Source organism: Oryzias melastigma, linkage group LG22, assembly GCF_002922805.2.
Source record: "Oryzias melastigma strain HK-1 linkage group LG22, ASM292280v2, whole genome shotgun sequence".
NCBI lineage: Eukaryota > Metazoa > Chordata > Actinopteri > Beloniformes > Adrianichthyidae > Oryzias > Oryzias melastigma.
The window spans coordinates 25,017,120-25,041,718 of NC_050533.1; the positions used below are offsets into that span (position 1 = coordinate 25,017,120).

The window sequence follows — 24,599 nt, forward strand, 5'->3', positions numbered from 1 at the left end:
CCCCCCCCCCCCCCCACACACACACACACACAACAACACCTCTCTGGAGACTTATCTAAACTGGCCAGGCAGAGCAACACGAGGTTTCGTTAAAGACGTTCAGTAATTAGCCCTTCATGCCGGTCGGTGTCCCTCTGATGCAGGCGTATAAAAAGGCCACACGCTGCTCCGCTTTCATGCACAGCCTTTATCTATGCTTGCTCTGCAGCTGAGTAGCTGTCACCAGAAAGCAAACTTTGACTTTTTCTTTAGCTACTTTTTTTGCTCACTTTCTGCCCCCTCTTGTTTTGTTTTTGTTGTTTGTTTTCCACCGTAGAAATCACTTTACATTTCTAAGTCTTGGTCTTCGGGAAGTACAACCTCAGAGAGTTGATAAAACCCCTTTTTGCCTGTGAAAAGAGGAACAAAGGAGCAGTAACTTCTGGTAACAACAGCTTAGTACTTTTGTGGTCGATAGCTATGGCATCAATTTCTCAGATGCTGGACGATTCTTTAAATTAGTTCTAGTTCATTGGTCAATAACTTATAAGCATTTTTCCAACCAGAATATTTGAGTTAAATCAGGTTCTGAATTTTCTGTTGTAGATTTGGTGTTTCTCATGCATAAACTGGTCCACAGACCATCTTGGCCGTGTAAAGACAGAACAAGCCTGCACATTACCACTCCTCCTCAATACTCGTCAGAAATACTTCAGAAACTCTCTGAATCTTGTGTCACAGTCAGCGACTAGTTCTTGTCAAATGCCTGTGTTTTGTGTTGTTGTATTGTTTCTCCTTTCTGATCCCAACAGTAGATCACTGTCCTTACAGATTCAGGTTCAGCTGAAGGGCTGTGTCTTTTCTTACAGGTATAGAGAGTTTGCTCAGTATTGGAATTATATTGAAGACTTCGATAAATTCAGTTGGTCACCTGTATCAACCATTAAGACAAACTGACCTCTTTGCAATGAAAACAACAATCTTCTTCTTTGTCGTATGGCTGTTCTCCTCAGGATCAACGCAGCATTCTCCAAACTTCCACCAATCAGCCTTCACCTTTACAGTAGATCTTCCAATTGTGACCGATCTCTTATTGACGCTGGTCTACAATAAACGGCAGGTCTGACAGGTGTTTGTTACTTTAGACGCCGGTCTCTAATGGTATCCAGAACCCTTTAAGATCCCTCTGCACCACATTTGGGGTTGGACTCCAAACATATTGGAGAATGGTGTTGTTTGCATTTCTTGACCGACATTTCAAAATTAACCCATTTACCATCACTATTCTGTCTGGGATGGAAGAAATGCTGGTCTGTGTTTGTCAAAGATAAATGGTATTTTCATTAGCTGTTAAAAACATCTGTGAACCTCTTCTTTGGTCTTCCTCCATAAGCCTCTTTCCTGGAACCTCAGCATCTGAAGAAACTGACAAACAACTAATGAAAGGTTCCGGGTAGATAGGTAGAACCGAAACAGAAAATGGATGGTTCGATACTTTTAGATTTGTGTGTTTCTTTGCGCTCATTTAGAGCAGGGGTCCCCAAACATTTTCTTGTAAGGGGAACATAACTGTTTTCTTCTCTGATGTGGGGCTGGGGTTGGTTTTCCAGAGAGCCACACAAATTTTAAATAATTAATTTCTGTAATCTCCATAGAAAAATTAACTCAAACATTTTACAAAGTAGATATATAGCATTACCTGAATTAATGCTAGTGTGAATGCTGTAAGTGGGATGTGGCTGCTGATGATGCTAGTGCTGATAGCAAGAGACACAAAAGTCCCGAGCAATGCTGACCACCAACCCCAGAGGTGGTCCAGGGCCATCTGCACAACCCCCCCAAAAGCAAAACTCTTTACAGAGTTGTTTAGTTCACAAGTCTTTCCATTTTACCTGCATGAACATCCATCCTTTTTCCAAACCTGCTGAAACTCTACACAGAACGGTCAGCTGGGATTCGAACCAAGGCCTTCTCTCTGTGAAACAAGAGCGCTAACCACTTCACCACTGCGCAGCCCTGCAGGAATAACTCTTTGATTCCTTTTTACCAAAGGCCTAACTCACACCAGGATACAACAGCATGTGGGATTCTTTTTTTAATGCGAGTATCAAAAACCTGAATATCAGACAACAGCTTTTTTTTATAAATATAATCCACAGAAATTACTGACATTTGCAATTTGACCTCAGTCTGTACAGGAATGAACATTTAACCAAACCTTAAGCTGCTGTTGTTCACAACTGCCTCACATCTGAACTGACTTCAAAAGCAAACACGGCAGTGAAGCAGCAAATGCAGAAAAAAACAAGAAACTTTTACATGAATAAAAAGGTCTTTAAAGCAAGCACAGCTCTGGGTTTATAGTAATCAGTAAATGTGCTGCCTCTTTTGATGTCCAGGAACACGGAGTGTAGTTGAAGCACGAACAATGGAGTGCCATGTTTTTCTTCATTTGCAAATCCCATCACACGATTCAGACTCCGACAGCTCAAAGCTCCAACAGGACCAGCTACAATAGAAGCTTACCACGTAAACACGTCTTTGGGGTTTTTTTCACATGTAAGAACATTGATGGTTTCCTTTCTGTTTGCTGGAAAAAAAAAACAGAATGGTCGCAAAAAACACTAAACTGACTAATGTGTAAGAAATGAAATGATTTGAAAATGTAATAAAATTTGTTAGTTTAAGAAAAAAAATGATTACAAAAAAAGTCCCACTCCAACCATATATTTCACTTTGGTAAAATCGTTCCCATTGGTGTTTTACTTAAGACTAATTGCTTTAATTCTTGAAAATATAGCGAAAAATATCGTAAAAGTCCGAGCTGCACAGTATGTACATCAATATTTTTTTAACAAAATGTGATGTTTTTGTGTTGTGGGCCAGCTCTAGGTCTACGTCATGAAGCGGGTGGCACTCACAACGAGTTAAAGGCGGAGCCTCAGAAATCGAGTCGTTTTACTTCCATCTATGAAAAGAGTCCACAAAAATAACTCGTATTTCATAAATAATTTGTTTTTTTAAGTGTTCTGGAGGTAATATATGATCATATATATGGATATAGTTTACACTGAATAACTTAAAAAAATCATGGTATGGGCTCTTCAAGACATATTTTATGCCCAGCGGCACAAAAAAACCCACTATAAACTAATCAACAGTCAGCAATTGCATCATTAATATTAGCCCCAGGTTTTTGTAGCATATGGTTTTCTGATCCAACACGATTTGAATTAAGAAATACTCAGAAACGCAGTTTTAACTGAAAATTATTTTATGTAGGTTCTCTTTTTTGAGAAAGATGATACGAGAATGTGTTAAAAACACAAAAAAGACCAACCAAAAAGATTGAGATTTCTGTGTTTTTAGCATGTTTTTATGGAGGACATGTATAAAGAATATTAGGCTTAAAATTGCATTTTTAGTATTTAGGACACAAAATTAGCCTGATATTCAGAGTGGGATCAGCAAGGAAAACAAAGGAAAAGCTAACTTGACTTCATGAATGAGCCAGATCCGAGACTTTAGTGAATCAAATGTATGCTTGTTTTAGGAAACTGTGCTTAATTTCCAGTACATGCAGTTCTTTAAATGAAGAGGATACAAAGTTCCTGCTTTAAAAAAAAAAAAAAAAAAAAAGCTTTTTGAGCTAAAACAGGCAAAACATTCTCAATAAACAAATAAGAATAGCTCCACTTTATCTTCCAGCACCTTTCTGCTTGTTGGTTGAAGCAGAAATTATTCATGAAAACTGAGTCACTGGTGGCTTCTGCAAACCTCTTTTCAAGCGAGCATCCAACTATAACTTCATCTACTTCTATAAAAACAGTTCCTGAATTCTCCTCACCAGGCGAACAAGTAACGCTGCAGAGACACAAGAAAACACTTACAGTGTGAAGAAGCCTTCACCATGATAGAAGAAGTGATGATATAAAAAGAGAATACGGGGTCATTGGTGTCACAGAAAGAAAAGGCTCAAAGTTACCAGAAGTGAGGGGCTCCATTCAACAGAAACAACCATAAATTATGTCTTTTTGAGGATTCTTATGTAATTAAAACAGAACTGGACAAATCCTTAAAGTCATTCATTTAAAGTGCAGGTGCTTACAGCCTGATGTCTGATCAAAGTGAAGCCTGCTCGCCTCACATCAGCAGGTGCTGCAGGCCCCATTTGGCAGGAACCAACCGAATATATCTCATCAGCAGAGCCAGTTTGGACTTCCCATTGAGACTATAAACAACTTGAATCATTGCTGTTGCCCTGTGTGTGGTCCTATGCACATAGATTGCAGGTCTTAATACAAAACTGCGGGCCTCTGATAAAAAAAGGAGAAACAGAAGCGAAACAAGGGACAGTACCTGTGCAGAATTTCCTGTCTGAGCCGGGATAAGATAGGACAGTGTGCTCCAAGAGTCGGAGCAGGTGAAGGCGAAGAGGACTGAGGAGGAAGATCTAAATTGGATCTTTGCTCCAGGGCTGCTCCTACTCTGATGGAGAGGTGGAGAGCAGACCGGGAAGAATGGAACAAAGGGAGACCGGAGGAGAAAAAGTAATGCAAAGATGGAGAGCCAGGAGAAGGTGGTGCAATTCAACAGCAAGCTGCATCTTTGCTTTGTCTGACACAACATGTACACATCCACACAAACAGAACATGGCAGAGCACAGAAAACACTGAGAGAAGCAGCAGATAAGGCCCATGAAAAAGAGCAGACAGATAATAAGATCAGTGAAAAGGCTGGTAAATTACAGAACACCACAGTAAAGAAAGGATGTTAGACATGACAACAGGAGCAGAGATAAAGAGAAGTGAAAAAAAGAGAGAAAAGTTAAAAATATTCTAATAGAGGAAAAAAAACAGGTAAAAACTGAATGGGAAAAAAAACATCTATACAGAAAAAAAGTGATGCATTCAGGACAAAGAAAAAAAAACAAGATAAGCAGAAAAATTCCCAAAGAAAAATGAGTGAAGAACCATAAAAAGAAAAAAATATAACACAAAGCAAGAACGTGGAGAGCAAACAGCACTGAGCTGTAAAACAAAGAAAAAAGCAAACAGTAAAACAAGATGATGAAAAAAAAGGAGGAGCAAAAGCCAGCGCAGCAGAGATCAGACAAAAAACAGAACCATAAAACCGCCTGACTGACGCTGTTTCTCTGCTCCACCTGTGAGCAAACGTCCATGTGTTTAAGATCAACACATGAATTCTTTACAAACACAATTTTGGAATAAGTAGTTCACATATAAGTAAATATATGTGAAGAAAACCCCATAAACGTCTGACGACTACAGTTGTGTATTTAAGACTGCTGCTTGTATGGAGTTAAATTTGAGCCAAAAGTCCCTTATGAGAGTAAATCAAACTCCATGCGATCCTGTAGTCCTACGCACTCGTGGAACAACTCCAACCTGAGTTTGTGTAAAAAAAACAAAACAGAATTAAAACCTGGATGGGATTAGCCCCTTTTCTATTAGCTCCCCCGTTACCGTTGCTAGGGTAATACTGATGCCATAACTAGATCTGTGTATCATTCGGTTTTCCAAAGTAAAATAAGCAAAAAAATAAAAAAAACAGTATTATATATAACTATCATTTTCTAAACTATTATAGAGAAACAGATAAATTCTTGGTGTTCCAATTAAAGTTTCAACCTTCGTGCTCTCTTATGGGGTCCAGATGACCCCCCCACGTGCGTGGAGTATGTTTACTGCCCGCGTGGAGTACGTTTATTGCTGGTATGGAGTATGTTTTTTGCGTGCGTGGAACATGTTTATTGCCTGCGCAGAGTATGTTTATAGTCCGCAGTGAGTACGTTTATCGCCTACGTGGGGTAAGTTTACTGCGCGCATGGAGTATTTGTATTGCACGTGGAGTACATTTATTGCCCGCATGGAGTGAGTTTACTGCGCGCGTGGAATACGTTTATTGTGCACGTGGAATACGTTTATTGTGCACGTGGAATACGTTTATTGTGCACGTGGAGTAGGTTTATAGCACACGTGGAGTACGTTTATTGCACGTGTGGAGTACGTTTATTTACGTGTGTAGCCTCGTCTAAAAGTTAACTTTCAGACTAAGAATTATAAAACAATTAATCAAAAGTAACCCCTCATTTTGAAAGGTGATTTATTAAAAACAGGCAATATTGTTAAAAATATTCGCTAATGGTTAAATAAGTTATTGTTCATTTAAATGTAAAGTTGCAAGATTAATAAATAAGTTCGTTTTAAAAAGGGAAAACATTTGTTAACAGTATTTAAACTGTTTCTTTTATTTTCTGTGGATTCTTGTTTCTTTATCAAGTTTGTTTTCGTTGAAATCTCATGGCACCTGTATATTGTTTCTCTACCTAACATGTTTATGTCAATCTTTCGGTTCTGGATGCTTATTGGATGAAGTGATTGCTCTGTCCAATCAGAAGTGATGAGGTGTGTGCTTAGTGAGCTTAGGTCTCACGTAGCAGGAGAAACAGAAAGACGCGCGAAGGAGTAGGAAGCCGATCAACGGTGACCAAGTTTGTGTCCAAACTATAATAAGTTGATGCTGAGTCTACTTACTTTGTTGTGGAAACACGGTACATGTAAGTACTATATGTCTGAGCTTGTTACGATGTGTGTAAATCATGCATTTGACTGAGAATATGTACGCTAATTGTGCATAGCATTAGCGCGCTAGCAGTGAAGCTAATTTTTGAAGCAAGTGTCATATGTTAAGTATGTAAAACTTGAAATGTAATTTTTTTTGGGAGACTAAAAGACACTTTTATACAGTGGACCAGAGGAATCCAGTCTCTTTGGACCCTGTTGGTGAACTTTGAAGTACTCCATAAAAGATTCGGGCTGCTAACCAGAAGAGGGCCTGTCCTTCCATGCCGACTCCTGTTCCCGTCCAGCTCTGCTAACCACGTGCGAAACCCATCTGAACATCTACAGTCTTCCATCCATTAAGTTGAAGGATTCGTGAGTACGTGCACATGTTTTATTTGATCTGCTTGCTTTGCAAGTGAAAGGGCCATTTTGTTTCAGGCCACAACGATCCCAAGCAACGATTCAGGCCTGCAACTTTAACAGACTCACTAAGAACTGAAAAGCCTATCTATGTAATTGAATTGTGAACAAATGCGGAATCATATTTTTGTTTATTACATTGCACTAAAGTTTTACTATTTATTTTAATCAAGACTGTGTTGTATTCCATTTATTTCATTTTTGCAAAAAGAAAAGTCAATTGTATACAAAACTAATTTTTCTTAGTAGGAAGTTAAATTTAAATGAGCTCTTTTGTTTTTTCCTGCTAAGTGGAGGCACCGCAAATTCTATTACCCATAAATTTAAATTAGTCTAAAATCCTTTATAATTTGGAAATTTAACTTGTATCTCCTGTTTGTCATATTAAAGTTTAAATAGAAATTACCCAGGACCCCACCCATAGTATTGTTGCCAATAAGTGAAGAATAATAAATAGCTACATGGGATGGGTGTTACACGTGTGTGGACTACGATTATTGCGAGCACAGAGTTTGGCCTACGCTCCTGGGAGACTTTTGGCGGAAATTTAAAACCATACATTTGCTTGTGTGCCTCTGCAGACAGAGGGCAGAGCTGGACAGACGCATAACAAACAGCTCACCAACATGCACCAAAAACAGGTCCAAGCAAATGACAAAGAAAGAGTCAGTGTGGTATAGTAACCATGGAGAAACAGCAGAAGAATCTCATCCACAGAGAACAGTCTAAACAACAGAGAACGCAGAAACTGAAACCCGCAAATGCACAGGGAAAGAAAAACGAGTGCAGGTAGGCAGAACATTTACAAGCACCAGAAGAGCATGGATGTAAAAAGGAAACGTGTGTTCAGGAGCAGACTGGACTGGCTGCTGATCTTCCTGAGCAGCCCTGCAGCCTTTGCTGGGACAGTAACCTTGTGCTTGTGAGCCGAGTCCTCAGAGATGCATGGACCCTGTCATAGCCGGGGCCCTGGAGCCAGCTCACCCAAACAGCCCTATAATTCTGCACGGCATCTGCATTCGGGGGCCATTCATCACACGGGGCACAGTCACAGGTACGGCTGCCTGCGGCTGCGCACGCCTTTAATTCTCAAACGCAATTCCTATAACTCTGCACAACTCTTCCGTATAAAGCCTCTTTACTGCTGCCTCTGTGCTCAGAATCTGCAGCTAAATCTGCTTTACTGTCTTTATCTTCTGTCAGTAAAGTCATCCAACACCGTCACAGCCTCAGCTTGACCTTCACCTTTAAAAAAACACATTTCACACTTTATCTCCTACTTTATAGTGAACACCATCTTCTTAGACACATTTTAAAAACACAACTTTTTCGCTTTGATTGGAGTGAAAAAACAGATGTTGGTCCACAGAAGGCAGAACTGGAACTATTTCCATAAATTGAACTGCTGTTTTGAGGTTTTTGTAAATACGATGTGTCACTCGTCTTCATTAGGGACATTTACACTGACAGACTGTTCTGAGGCATTCTGCTGATTTCATTAAGGCACAGAGAAAGCACATGTGGGGAGCTACAGCTATAGTGTTCCCTTGTTTATTGCAGGGGTTATGTATCATAAATATCCCGCAAAAGACCAAATCTGCAAAGTAGATTATGTGTTATTTAAGATCGTTAAATGCTCTCACTACATATTTAGTAGGGGTGTGATGGCTGGATCCCCTGCCCAAAAGATGAATTAAGTTCATTCCTTTCATAGATATTTTGATTTGTAGTTTAATTTAATGTCAAAATACTATTAATTTGTCCCTTTGTTTAATGTGTTTAAGTGTTTATGTGTAGTAACCTCCCTCTGATCAGCCAGTTTAACCCCCCTAGTGCTTCCTGCCGGGTGGGGGGTAATTATTTTGTTCACCTGTTTGGAGAATTTGTTTGGGATTTCATTAGTTACACTTTCTAAAGTTGACCCCATTTTATTTTGGGCCCATTCCTAAGTTGGCATTTGTTATGTTGGAAGACTAAAAACTGTTTTTTTTGTGGCTCAATTTCCACATGGTCACCCACATGGGTGTCAAATGATCACGTTAATCGCAATTAAATAATTACACACAGATTAGCATTTTTTATGCGTTAATCTATTTTTTTATCTATAGTTGTGTTTTCAAAGATAGAAAACAATAGCCCAAATGTTTACTAGCATGAATGTTTGACTTTAACTCCACTGAAAACGCCTGTGACATTGCTCCCAATGTCTTGGTATCTGTGAACACGGCACGAGCCGCGTTGCTGCTGTGATGTCATCAATGAGCGACTTTGTAGTTCTTCATAGAACTAAAGCAAAAAAGCCCATAACACCACAGCTATGATCCATCATGTAAGGGATAAAGCCTGATGAGGTGGTTGCTATAATAATTTAAAGAGGTATTTGGAGATATGATCATATGGAACTGTAAACTGTGGAATGAGGTATGTCAACATGAATTATGATTAATGAGATGTTTGTGATCAATATTCTTTGAATTGCCAGGGGAAAGGTTTCCTACTGTTTTTATGTGTTAAGTTTGAACACTCTGGACCAGACGTTTGGTTCTTTGCCTCTGGTGGAAGGTTGGTGCCAGTGTTCTGGAGCAGTGTTTGAACGTGTGAATGGGTCTGTGACTGTAAAGCGCTTTGGGCCTTCAAGGAAGATAGAAAAGTGCTGTACAAGTATATACTATTTACCATATTTACTATTTCTTGCGTTTTTTTGTTTTGTTTGTTTCTTCTTAATTGCTTGAGATTGTAAAAAGTATGGATTGACTGATATGGTTACAATACAGATACAGATGTTTCTGAGTGTGGGTTGGGTGGCCGACAGACAATTTTTCAAATAAATAAATGAAATGGACAACAAGTTTTCTTATGCTCAAGTATTGCTATTTTTACAGAATTTGGAAAGCCTTTAAGTAATATAATTATTGTTTTAATCAAACCGATCAAGATAACTTCTGCACACGTACTAGATTTTGCTTTTTTTTTTGTTTTTTTTTTTTTGTTTTTCCAATTTCACTTTACCCGTTTTAAATAGTCAATAAAAAAAACATTTATTTATTGATGTCTTTTTGCCCCTGAACTCACCACGACATGGAGTTCAGTGGTGATAGGTGCAAAAAGGACCCCTTGTTGGTGTTAAAGTAAAGGTTGACCTTGTAAAGCTGCAATTTTTATTTTATCCTTTTCTGTGCCACAATGTCATGAATTTAAATGAAAAAGTATCAAAATCATGCGTTTTACAGCAAATATTAGGTTTAAATATTTGCGATTAAAATCAGTTAAATTGATCAATTCATTACAGGTCACAATTAATTAACTGCACTAAAAATCATTCACATGACAGCACTAACATTTTTCTTAGACATGAGAACAATTTCACTCTTTTTTCTCTTTTTTAAACTCTGAAACATCAAATTTTTTATAGAAATAATTCCAGAATCAATGAATAAAAAACAAAGATCTGACTGATTGTAGATTTGTGTAAATTTGTCAAACTGAACACTTCCTGTACGGAGATTGATAGGCAAAATTTACAGCCAATCAGGATGCAGAACACACTGGACAGTAAATAATGCAGAACAAAAAAAGCCTTTAAAATTGCACTGAAGAAAATCTGTGAAACGAGACCATAAAGGAAGAACCTTGATAAAACGAGGGAACACTGTGTACCAAGTTTGTTTGAGTCAGCTTTGACTCTTTCCAGTCTTTCTTCAGAACTCATTACTGATCTCCCTAACAAGTGAACTCACTGTCAAACCTCTGAAATGGATTTAGAGTTCAGTTCATTCACACCTGATCGACTGTGCTGACTGAATAAACAGAACGGTGAAAAAGACTTTTCATTGATTTAGTAAGAAGCACAAACTTCACTGTACTCTCACTGACATGCTTTGCAGGTATTTCTGCTGATTTCCTGATCAGGTGTGTGCAGCCTATCAGAAGATGGAAAGAATGTGGTAGTGAGGAACACACTCTCCTGAACTCTTTCAAGGTATTTTCCAGCGTCTCGTTTCTCTTTTTGCTTCTGTCGCAAACGTCGTCAGGAGTTTTAATTCTGCAGCCAACGTGAAAATGTGCATGTTTTAAGGTCAGAATATTGGCCAGCACAGGAGTACAGCAGTGAAAACACATTTGAGACGAGGCGCCAGTCAATAAGACTCCACAACTGAATGTGGATTTTAAACTGTAGTGAAACAAATTGAAGTAAAAATGACACAGAGCAGAGAACTGGAGAAATATCTATCAGCTCAGCAGAGCGTTATCAAACTGAAGCCAGGAGGCAGAAGACAAAGCTCTGGCTGGAGAGAAGATGAGCAGCAGTGGCAGTGATGGATAGAGTTTTGCCGCCTGCCGTCCTGTCAGCCCACACAAAAGGTCCATCTCGGGGGTCTGCTGAGAGTTCTTTGAGAAAAGGTTGTGCTCACCTTGACGTTTCCTCCGATCAGGTCAGGCGGCTCTTCGTCCGTCTCTAAAGCCACGTTGATGGTGGCAAAAGGCCGGCTGGCCATCTGCTGCATCTCCCTCAGCAGTTGCTAGAAAAAAAGAGAGTGAAGGTCAGCGACATGTAAATAATGAATATACAGTCTCCCCTCTCCCCATAAAGATGATATTTTACTGCTTTTTAAAGATCAAAATGAGACAGATGGGGGAAGGAAAAAGTGTCAAACTGTCCTCGGGACGGATGATGAAAAGTCCCTCCTGCAGAGCGCCTTTAATGAAACCAATCAATTCTCATGTACAAACAGTTTTCAGAGGCAGCAACGTTTTCTATTACATCTGCACACTCATGTGAAGTTCAGCTGAAGGAACTTTAAATAAAATGGACCCAAGAATACTACAACAATGTTCAACTTCTGCACAATTCCATGTCATGGTTACCCTCTTTCAACTCTTCATCATAAAGGTCACACTTTAAGAACGAGTTGATGAAGACTGCACTCCAGGCACGCTAAAATATTGCATTTTTATGCACAGTTCAGTGTTTATTTGTAAAAATCTATTGTGGAAGGGATTAATAAGAAACATTAGAAGTTTGGACAGTTACTATTTCAGATTAGCATCAGACCAAATTTAATACCAGCAAAGAACTCAAACAAGTCAGGAATAGTCAATTGTTTCCACCTGTTTAACCCTCGTGCTCTCTTACGGGGTCCAGATGACCCCCACCCTTACATTGATGTGTGATCCCTTCCATGACAAAGGTGGACAGGATTTTTTGTCCGCCACGGAAACCGGTGAAAATAAAAAAATCTCTGAAAAAAAAAGTTCGGTGTGCTGTCTTGTGGGGTCCAGGTGAGCCCACTTTTATAAAAATGCCTAGGATAGTACAAGGGTTAAGAAGGAATTATTGAAATTATTCATAGACTGAAACTATTTTCCAACACATTTTCATCCCCAACTCGTCACACATTGACGTTTAGTTAAGGGCCGCTCCGTGCCACTTTTTGACAATTTGGGTGTCTCCAGGTGGTCATTTTTTTTTTATGTACACCCCGATTTAAAGGCAGAGCAGATGAGCTGAACCTAGTTACCCAAAATCGCCTAAATCCAGCCTTTGACTGTGTAAAAGAACTGGAGTGAGTGAGTGTGATGTCCCCCACAGAAAAGGGTTTACTTCAAGGTCCAACAAAATTAAGTCAATTAGTCATGGTTTCAGGTAAACAGACACCTCCATGTTGGAGCCAGACGTTGTCAGTACGGAGCGGTTGCTCTAAGTCAGGAGTCGGCAACCTTTAACAGTAAAAGAGCCATTTGGGCTCGATTTCTACTGATCAAAGTCTAGAAGGAGCTGCATAGTCTACGGCCCGATACAAATTCTTCCCTTCTCCCTTCCCCTTCATTTATCCCTCCAAACGGAGAGTTATGAAAAAATAATGTGTCTCATATTTCAGATGTCACTTTCGTTCGATGACGTCACCAATAATCGCCGGTCCGCTAGCGTTAGTGCGGAGCTTCCAGCGCTGGAATATACGTAAAATGTAAATGTCTGTGGTTCAGAGCATACTCACTAGAAATTAAGCTGCCCCTTTAAATGGAGGGGAAGGGAGAAGGGAAGAATTTGGATTGGGCCTTACTTTAGCTTTTAAGAAATTTGGATTTGTGTTCATTTGCGTTCATGTTTTTTTTTTTTTTAAATAATAAACATAAATTGATGTACTGGCTGTTCTCGATAACTCAGGGGACCCCAAAACCCAGTACCAGTACCCTAACCCGACACTGGTCCAGATGCGGAACAGGACCCAAACCGATCCAAGACGTGGTACTGGATGCAAACCGGACGTGAACCAGTAGTCCGTGGACCAGTATGTGTCTGGTACTCTATATTGAGGGTTGCAAACCCTTGATTTTACGAACAGCCAGCATGTAAAAAAATGTCAAGTTGGGGACACCCAAAGAGTCAAAAAGTGACGCAGAAAGGTCATTAACCGAACAACAATATGTGATGACTCGGGATGAGATTATGTTGGTTTTATAGGTTTTTCTGAAGACAACAGAATTCACTGAGAAAACCTCCAATCACAGTCTACAGTTTTACATCACAGTCTACAGTTTTACATCACAGTCTACAGTTTTGCTGATGAACTCCTGCATTCTCCCACAGTTAACAATCCTTTATATGATTTGTCAGAATCAACGTCAAACTAGTTTGAATAATCTAATGATCTCTACTTTTTATTAGTATATTTTTACATAAAATTTATTTTGGTTTTATTTATTTTTCGAATATTTATTGCTCTGTAATTGCCGACCACAGAGACTGATTCTGTTTCACCTGTTGGTGAAATGACAGCAAAGACCCTTGAATCCTTCCACAACTGCAAACACACCTGAGCCGCATTTGCTCTTAATTCCTACAAACCTTGTTTAAAGTAGAGGTGGGTGAGAGAAAAGGAAAAATGAAGGAAGGAGCACAGAATGGACAAGAGAGTAAGGATTTTCAGGGCAGAGGAAGACGTTGGCGGTGACGATGAGGAGGAGATCTGAGACAAAAGGAACCAACAGAGGACACAATAAAACCGGATTTCTGTGTGGCGGGAGCCCATGGGGCAGCTTTGAATTAATCCGCAGAGTGCTTTCAACCCCCACGAGGCTGCTGAATGAGCTTATTGACATGTTAGCGCCCTCCATCCAAACATGACACCTCATAAGGATATCCTTAACAGGCTTTAACGGAGCGGCTCTCTGTAGAGTCCAAACTGACCTGAGTTCAATTCCACAGATTGTCTCTTTGCTGGACAAAAACACACTCTGGAGATTTGTACTGTTGTTTTTTGTGAAACATCTCTGAGCTGAAAGAGCTGGACAAGAAGCTAATTGTTTTATTAGTTGGGAGTCACTTTTCATGTTTAGTGTTTGACTGATCAGCAATCCACCATCCATGGGATTCTTAAAGCCTGAACAACTCAAGGACTTTGCTTAAGCGACTTTTTAAAAACCTAAAATAAAGTTAAAAATTATGTTAAAAAGTTAAGGTTTTATAGTTTAAAAATGTAGTTTTAGAGTGTTCAATAAATGTTTATTCTGTTCGGCCCGCGACCAAAGGTGTGCTTTGGCCTGTTGTGTGATTGAGTTCGACACCCCTGCATTAGATCATCACTTGACAGAGAAAAAAATCAAATCCTGTTACGTGGCAGTACGACCACAAATAAACTCCTTTGAGCAGATCCCTTTCACTGATGATTAAACACACCACGATGTCTCACTAAAGCAACCACTAATCATAATACCACCACCACAGGTTTTTTTTTTTTTTAAATAAGGAGATTAACCAACATTATTATTATGGAACACAAATAGGAAAGTTTAAAAAGTAAAAGTACAAAAAAAATGTTATTCTTCTAAAATACTTTGAATCTGATCTTTGGAGCTCAGAAGCTTTTAGTCCACTTGGAGCTGAAGCTGCTTCTCATAGCTGGTAGTAATTAATACAAAGCAGTGAGAGGTTCAGCGGGTAAAGTGTTCCAGCTCATCTCCAGTGAAGACACTTTCTGCAGTAAGCAGAGACATCACAAAGCTGCACTTAAAATTACACTCAAATCAACCAAAAATAAACTGCTCCAATAGAAAAGTAGAAAAGCTTAAATTATAGCTACTAATAAAATAAAACACGGTCTCCAAACTCTGAGTGGATAAGGAGGTAAACAGTAATAGATCAAAGCACAAAAGATTTGAATCACTGCAACAATACAAAAAATATATATTCTTGTAAACACTAACACATGTGATTAATCTTTGAGTAAATACAGGGGAAAAATGTAATCAAATATTAATATTATATCTTAATAATTAAGATAACAGAAACAGTTCAACTTGGTTGACTCAGTAGACTGTCAGGACCACGACTGAAAACCACTGATGTCAATAGAGAATATCTATAATAGGAAGGAGTCAGAACATCACATTTCAAATGTATATGGATTATTGAACCACAAGGTTTTAGATGATTGTGTTACGAAGAAGTTGAGTCACCTCAGACATCCAACCGTACATTCACAAACACAGAGGAAGACTTCTTTCCATAATATATTCTTTCTCAGAAGGCGGCAGCAGCTGAGGAGCAGGAAGCACTCCTAAAGAAACATATTGTACATTTCCCACAAAGCCCTGCATGCCATGCTGTGAGTAGGCAGCTGCTGTACTGCATTCAGCACTCCACGGATAACCACACACCGGAGGAGTTACAGTGCAAGCTGCCGGCTTCGCAAACTGGCTTTGAGTCCTTTTAAAGCTCTCAGTGAGTGGAATAAGTGACCACGGCGGAACAAACGCAAACAAACGCATGTAGAGAATGTGTTTGTCCAGGACAGTGAAGTCTGAAGTTTTCTCAAACTGAGGTGATTTATATAAAACTAGTAAAACTCTGGAAATATCTGAAGAACAGCATAAAAATTATAGGACTGAAGAGTCTTCTTTTTTTAATTGCAAACAATTAGGACGTATCAATGACAAGCAGAAAAGTTGTAACATACACACCCTAATATATACCACAAAAAATATGACCATGTTTAGGCATGCCAAAAAAAAAAAAGATTTGACAAGAAGTGGACAGTTAAACAGTAAATCCATCTAATTTTCGGTGGCACCAAGTTTTTCTTCAGCCTAAAAATGAGAATACATTCCACAAAAAGTAAATCTGCTACAATCTAATCTGTAAGGTTCTACATTTGCATTTATTAAAATACCTAATTATAGCCTTTAAATGGAAATCCAAACTCACAGTTTTAGTCCTACTGTGAATACATTTCGGAGTAAAAGATGTTTAGATACTGAGGAGGACACTGATGGACAGTAGACCATCATAGTTCCGTACCTTGTCTGTATGTGTCAGTTTGTGTCACAATAAAAGATGACAAGCTGAAATATAAAATTATTATTATAATTATAATTATAATATAATTATTATATTAATTATTAATTATATATAATTATATATAATTAATTATATTATAATTATTATTTCAAAACTTTAAAAATCAAATCAGTGCAAGACAAATTTGTATTTACTTTAGCATAACCTCTTATTCATGCTGCGAAGAAACTTTAAGACTCGTTAAAGAAATGTAGAATGCAGTTTAAGGTTAGAAAAAGAAACAAAAAAATGCCAAAGGACAAAGGCTGAAGAGGTTTATGGAAGTCAGATGGGCAAGAAAAGCCAAGATGGCAGCTGAAATAAGTCTGAGACAACAGAACCTTCAAACAGTGAGTTTCAAATTATTATGAAAACTGTTTTTAAGTCTCAAAATGATCAAATTCTTTGTTTTTCAATGAAACTCATGGAAAATATTGTGTCTCAGGGATATTTGGATCACAGAAATCAATTTCAGACACGTGTGGTCGTTAGTTTTCCAGGTGAGTTCAATTGAAGGAACAACTACTAAAACAGACCAACATTTTTAACCACTATGGGAAAGAAAAATGATCTCTGCTGCTGAAAAGTATCAAATAGTTGAATGTCTTGGACAATGAACAAAAACTTCTCTGAGGCTGGGGAGAGTTCACATCCAAACAGCAGATCTGGGAGAATATTCTGAAATCCTGCAGAGACATTCAAGCAGAAACTCTCCAAAAAGTTCAATGGATGCAAGAATTGTGAAGCTGCTACAAAATAAAAGTCCTGTGTTCAAATGGAACTTGACCTATGAACATGTCTTTCAATTGGAATAGCTTTAAATTTCAGTAAATATGATCTCCCAATGCAGCCAATTCGACAAATGACCATTTTTAGTTCTTTAGAATTTTTCTAATAATCTTTTTTTAATATATACTTTAATAATTACTAATTTGAAAATGATGCTGTCATTTGCATTGAATATTTAGAAAAATCATAGAAAACTATAATTTGTGAAATAATTTTTAACAAACTGTAGAAAAAGGGAAATACCTCAGTCAGAAATATCCTTTTAATAAAGTGGAGGTTCATTTTAAGATGCACTGAAGGTTATCTTTTTTCCAACTGTATACCTTTCCCCTGTCTATTATCAATCTTACAGAAGACTATGCCACTATTGCATCTGCCAACTGCTGCCTCGTGTCTTCTAACAAGTGTTCCAGTGTTTATTGTCTGAGTCATCGTTGAAGAAAACTCTGTAAACTCTGAGTTGAATCTGTGTTTACCTGCTTTCAAACAGGGCAAAGCACACTGCCCCATGATGAAGTTCTACAGATGATTCTCAGGTGACGTTTTTCCCCGTATTTGCAAATCCTTTACCTTTTCAGTTCAGGATGATTATATTTCTAAAACTTGGTGGTGGCTGACAGACACTTATGCAGAACCTCTTTCTTTCCTGCATTTTGATGACTTTGCTTCCTGTCAAGAGACTAAATGACTCGCATCTGTAAAGAACTATTAGAAAGCCATTCCCTTTGCACAGGCAGCATGTTTTCCTGAGATTCCTACAGTTTCTTTTGTAAGTGACCTTCAGCGCAGCCGGCTGCTCGTCTTTTCCCTCTTGTTCATCATCTCAATTCCTCTACCCTTACCTCTCACTTCAGGATTGATCACTTCAGAAGTAGGCCTTTTGTTCTGAGCAGTCATGCAGCAAACACTGACCTCAGGAGAGAGGCAGAGATGGGAAGGCAGGCAGGCATCTCTCAGAATTTAAAACAATGCTTTGTTCAACCTACAGGGGAATTTAAGGGCTCAACAACAGGAACGCAGCAGATGTTGCACAACAGAATTTCCTGCATGCTGCAACACTACCTGTATATAGAATGAAAAGATAATAAATCCAAGCCTCAACAGTTATTCCAATATTTGCTTAAAGAAACACCAAAGAGCAACAAAAACAAGAATGGTTTCCACCATCAAGTTACACAACAGACTGGATACCTTCACCATGGAAAACACTGATAACTATTTCTACTGGGATCCTGCACATTTCCTGGATAGATCTGTAATCACATTGGACTTTAATGCTGGTCAACATGAAACATCAGCAAACAAGTAAATGAAGGGCCTTACTGATCATTTACTGAGCCAAAAACATTTAAGCCAAAGTTAGTTTGTTTGGCCTTTGACAGTAAGGATTGAACCGTGCCGAAGCGGTACAGACCCATGTCTAGTTGACTGGCATCCATTTGATTTGGTTGGTTTGCTAAACGTACCACAGCAAGTCTTAAAGATGAGTCATGGCAACTGGACCAGTGGCTTCAAGACAACACCACCTGGATGAATGATGACCTTCACTGACCTACCACAACATGCCACAGATCTCTGACAGCAATAATTCAATAACCCATCTGCAAATTGCTGTGTGAATCAGTATGAATGACCTGATGAGTTTAGGCCTCAGGGCAGGGCCGGCTCTGGGCATAGGCAGCCGCTTAAGGCGCCATCTGTTGGAGAGGGAGCACAACTGCAATGATTTTTTTATTTTTTTTTACAGTTTAACACACCAATACTTTTGTGTAAAAAATATTTTTAAAAGTAATAATTAAAACCATGAATAAAATAACTCAAAAGTTTGACATAATCAATCATTTTGACGCAGATATCACTTCGCCTAGGGCGCTATGAAGCCCAGGGCCGGCCTTGCCTTAGGGTGTACTCAGACTGGAAAAAATCCTCAACCTTAAGTTTGGTCTGTATTCGGACCTGCTTTCAACCGGACATCTCTGTTGGAAATTAAAGCATGCAACAAAACCACGTGACTAAAGATCTCTTCAATCTTGAAATCATGAGGTTGTGGGAAAAGCAACGAGAGATGAAAGTCTTACGCCTTGCAATCCTTGTCGGGATGGTTTGCTCTTTCAGACTTTATATTTTGTTGACCAATTTTGAACATCTGCATCAAGTACAACACTTTTTACTGTTACTTTGGTATAGTGCTGCAAAGCAGTAACTGAGGAGGAGACGGCTGTAAAGGTACTCTGAGAAGTGTTTATGACATGTAGATTGTTGGAAAAACAGTATGAGAAGCAATGTTATGTAAAAAGTTTTTTTAAATGAACCAACAATTATCTGACCAAATTTCAATGAAAAGCTGTGTCTCATCATTGCTCCACTATTCTGTTTACATCCCATAATTCCCAGCTCCGGTGGCGATTTTGGTCCAGTTGTTCCACTCCGAGCACAGAGTCTGTTCAGACCGAGGAAACTTAGAGGAAACCAGAGCTCAGTCCGTTTGATTTTTCTATGTAAAAAAGTATAGTAGCAACACTTGTGGTTAAAGCCTGCATCTATTTTCTGTTAAAACATGTGTTTTATCTACAAAATATGGTTTCTAGAAATAAGAAAAATATAATATTTCTGTTCTAGTCTTCAGAGTGGCTTAAAAAAGAAAAATCCCACCAAAATGAAGGGATACTCCAAATTCACATACTCAGATATGGCAAATTTAAATTTTGACCTTAAACATACCATCATTGGTAGTTTTCTTTAAACAAACTTTTTTGAATTTAAAATTGAAGGCTTTCAGTTGACTTTGTGAACAATCATCTATATAGCAGTCAAGACAAAACTTTTTCCATAAGAAATTCCTGCCGTACGAAGTATATATGGTATCTTCTGGTGTTTACAGGCTAATATTTCTTTCTATTCAGTCCTAAACTGAATAGAGAATGTTGGTATGTCTATAGTCTTTGAGTTAGGGTTAAAGTAATGAAGAGATTTTCCATGACATGTCTGGAAGTTTCCTTCTTAATGATAATTCTAATTTGCACACAAGAGCATCCCAACTTCTACACACTGAAAAGGATCGCCAACTCAGAGAAATGGGGCCACACATCAACAGGGACGAGGGTGAGGTGCTCTCAACCAAGAAGCTACAGTCAAGTTTGCTGCCAGGAGAATAGGAGTTAGCAAGACGAAAGACCAGAATAAATGAGCATGAGCAACGCTGGCATGAGGGCAGGGGGGGGGGCTGAGCAGTCAAACTGCCAGCTGGGGTCACCTTGAGCAATCCATCTCCCTCCAGAGCAGGAGGGGACAATGCAAGCTTTGGCCCCTTCATCAGAGCCAGCTATTGCCCGCCCGGTTGGCGTCCACATAGCTGCAGCCATTTCTGCATCCAAGATTTAAGTAACAGCAACAGATTCATTGTTTTGGAATGATTTTTCAGTAGTATTTGGTGTCTGTGCTGATGATAAAAACTCAGCTCCTTTTTGAAATTACCACAAGTCCTCTGGCTGTGTTTGTCCCGGGCTAATAATATTCAGCAGGATCAAACTGCAGTAATGAGCCAAGCCTTACTATTACTTCTCCAAATTGGGAGAACACATTGGAGAACAGTCTGCAACGATTTCAGATCAGTCTTCTGTGGGATAAACCCTGTTAAGTGTTAAAACTCTAACAAGGAGATCCTAACAGAAAAGACCGTAGTGGTTAATGAGAACATTCATCTCATCCTGTGACGGACCTCACAATCCATCCAACATCAGTTCCATCAATCCATGCGTGATGCTGCCAGAAACACCCGATGAGGAACATTCAGTTTATGCAGCTGTATAATAAAATGCACCTGCTGTTTTTCACTGAACCAAAAAAAAGCTAAATACATGCAAATTGTTCATTTCTTTCCTCTGAATACAAAGACAACCACGTGTAATTTAAAAGTGAAATAGTGTATTAAAGAACCATCAGGGAGGTTTGCAGCTAATCTTTGCAGTGTGATGTATAACACTCAAGAACAGGAGGGACCCTGAGTGATTCTGATTTAATACTGTAATACAGAGCTTTAAAGAAGCTTTTGTATAAAGAGGGTAACAGGTGCAAAGTAAACATAACAATGAAGCATTTTTCTCCTGTTCTTCTAGCTCGTGTGTCAGCTGCATTAGCAGCCTGCCATACGTTTCTGGAACTGGTGAGTGTGAGTAAAGGTGGCCATGCTGCTGCATTGTTACAGATGATGATGGGATCCAATCTGATGATCCCACAGGCTTCTCAGCATCTTCACTGTGTTCCAGAATTATGTTTACTATGTTGAATCTAGAATCCTATTAGTACCTGAAGAGCTGCAGTCAAAGAAAATTTAAAGAAAATGCAAATTGAATGAATGAATGAATGAATGAATGAATGAATGAATGAATGAGGTGGTTTATTTCAAGCAATACATAAAATACACACATATCACATAATCAGTCACAGGTAGATTGCTTGAAAGGGAGGAAGAGAACTTGTATAATTATAAAGATCAGTGATGTAATTGCATTTCAAACAGCCACAGTATAGTTTTACTTGGACTTGTCTTAGATTAATATAGAAGACAAGTAATTTATATTAATATATTCAATATCAAAAATCCAAGCTTATTCAGACTATCACCACCAAAAAAAAAATAAAAAAATCACCCGCACCAACCAGCACCAATGCTTTAAAATCCTCCGAAAATGATTAAAATGTACCCAGAGGTTTTCCGTGAGTAAAGAGGTCATCAGATAAGGCAAAGATCAAGTTTATTGTGTGCTAAACAAAGGATTGATGTGACTTCCCCATTCTTGATTTGATTTAACCAAATTAAATACTTTTCACCTTCACTCAAAAAGGTGTTCACACTGGTAGAAATTTATTTTAAATACAGGTATACATTTCTAGTTTTCCTACATGTATGATGAACAGGTTTTTAAATAAACAATATTGGTTTGTTGAAATATTCAAGCAATGGATATTATAAATGAATATTGCATCTTGTGAGTAAATCTCAATTTTAAGTTAATGATTGATATATACTGATATAAATCTTGTGCTATCCTAGGCATGTTTACATTAAAAGTGGGGTCATCTGGATCCCATAAGACAGCACAAAGGTTAAACGTTCAATTATGATGACACAGTGATAAAAGCTCCTGGAACACAGAGACCAGTGCAACAGCGACGAGAACACGACTTAGTGAAAAGGATATTGCATTTTTAACTTAATTTTATAGGTGACTAACACATGGGGGATCAACGTTTATGTGTTTCTGCATACTGTATGTATTTTGAGAGTAAGGAAGGGAAAATACTTAAACAACAAAAACCTAGAACAACCCTACAGTTGTTTACATTATGTTGTGCGCAACTCCATTATTCAGTGAGTTACTCTACTTTTATTTTGAGGTTAGTATTACATAGTCAAGGAGAAAATATAAAAATAAAAAACTTCTGAAAATGTCCAGATGAAAACACAAAATGTAAGGAGCCAGAGCTGTATGGTACTTTAGATGATAAAGACGTCTAGCTGTTTATAGCTGTGAATGTAGTGGAGTAAATAAATCATTTCAAAAAGCTTTTGCTCAGTAAAGTTTATTCCTTTGTGGTCAAAAATAAATACAGAGAAGTGGTTCGGCATTAGTCATTAGTCTTCGCTTTATTAAAGCTGCTGTAAGAAGTGGGAGATCTTCATCGTTTAGTTCTGTGGGAGAATCTCTTATGTTGTTTTTACATCATTTCAGGCTCTATGTAAAAACAAATCTAGACGTCATCAAGCAAACAAGGCACAACGGAAAATCAGCTTGTGGCTTTGCATGTAGATTAAAATGTTTAACTTTTAGAATACAACTACATTAGTACTTTATACATATTTTCACTAGTCAACCAATAAAAAGCTTAGAGTGTGTTCCACAGAGAATAATTAAATAGATTACAGTTGGTTGATTGCTACACTCCTTCAGCATTGGCAGTAGTGCTGCCACAAACAATTATTTTAATAGTCGACCAATCACCGATTATTTTTTATGATTAGTCGACTAAATGGGTCATGCGAAAAGTGGATGTAAAGCACACATCTTAACCATCATCAGCTTTAAACCAACTAAAAATGAGATATATTCACACTGGCATTATCTGTGATAACGCTACTGTAAGCTGAATTTGGCAGCTGAAGATGCGAGTGACGATAGCTGAAGATACTGAAATCAGTAGCTGAAAATGCTGAAGCTGATAGCCAGCTAAAATATTAGTTAAATGCAAAATTAGCCTAAAAAAACAACAAAAAAGCCTAAGTTAGACAAAACAGCTAGCATGTAGCTGAAATATTAGCTAAACTCAAAATTAGCCGAAATTAAAAAAAAAATCCTAAATTAGCCAAAAGAGCTTGCTTGTAACTGAAATATTAGTTAAATTCCAAAATAACCTAAAAAACCTTAATAAATGCCAAAATAGTCTAAAAAGCTTGCAGAATGCCACGATAACTTTCAACTTTACTACACTCCGACTCCATATAATATAACCATTAAATTAGTCGTCAACTATTTTAATAGTTGATTAGTCGACTAATCCTGGCAGCCCTAATTGGCATTAAAGCATTATTCAATAGTCAGGATGGAGGAGGTTTATATGTTTTTCTTTAGAGCGGCTGAAGCAGTCTGGACCGTTGGTGCTGGAGACAAGCAGTGACGGCACAGGCCAGAGGTCACTCAGTTCTCTCTCCAAACAGGCGATTGAATGGATGGGGGCAGACACGAGAGGACGGGCGAGACGACAGGGCTTTGTGACAGACACCCACAGACAAAATGTGGGTCAGCGATTTGCAGAGGCCAAGGGCAAGGCCACAAGGACACATCTACGGTAACAAAACTACTGTCAGTTTTATTCACCCTTAGCCTGTGCATCAGATGGCATGAGAAGGTATTTACAGACGGGGAGAACTGAGCCTCGTTGAGCCTCATGAACATAATTCCATGAGCTTTTGGGAGCCCAATGAGATAGGGGGAGAAAAGCTGAAAACAAAGTTTAAGAAATGATTTGCAACTCAATATGCTGCATCTTACCCAATACAATACCACAACAATAACAATTAAAGAGACCAAAAAGGGCCCACGTCCAAGAAACAGAAAAACTGTACGGTTTGGCCCTTATTCCATATATTTCTTGGTCAGAGAACACAACATTTAGTTTTAGACGTTTAATTTTTTGAGTTTGTTTATTCACTCTTTTGTGACATAAGTCAGAGCTTGTTGGTGTTATAGGTTTGGTTTTAGTATAAACTAATGTAGTTGCAAATGCAGCAAAAACATGAAATAACATTCTATCAAAAATAAAAACATTAATTGAGCAATCTGAACCAGAGCTGAATAACTAGTCAGAGGACTTTTCTCGCTACTTTGACCTTTTTCACTACAGTAATTACCAGAGGTGGGGACTCGAGTCACATGACTTGGACTCGAGTCAGACTCGAGTCATGAATTTGACGACTTTAGACTCGACTT

General features: G+C 38.4%; 1 protein-coding gene across 4 annotated transcripts in view; it reads right to left on the reverse strand.

Moving 5' to 3' along the window:
- The window catches only part of atrn (attractin), a 130,813-nt gene that overhangs the window by 11,606 nt on the left and 94,608 nt on the right, over positions 1–24,599 (reverse strand). For all 4 annotated transcript variants that reach the window (XM_024262193.2, XM_024262268.2, XM_036210090.1 and 1 more), the window contains exon 27: positions 11,399–11,506. In XM_024262193.2, coding sequence (XP_024117961.1) covers positions 11,399–11,506 — 108 coding nt within the window. The remainder of the gene's footprint in view (positions 1–11,398; positions 11,507–24,599) is intronic.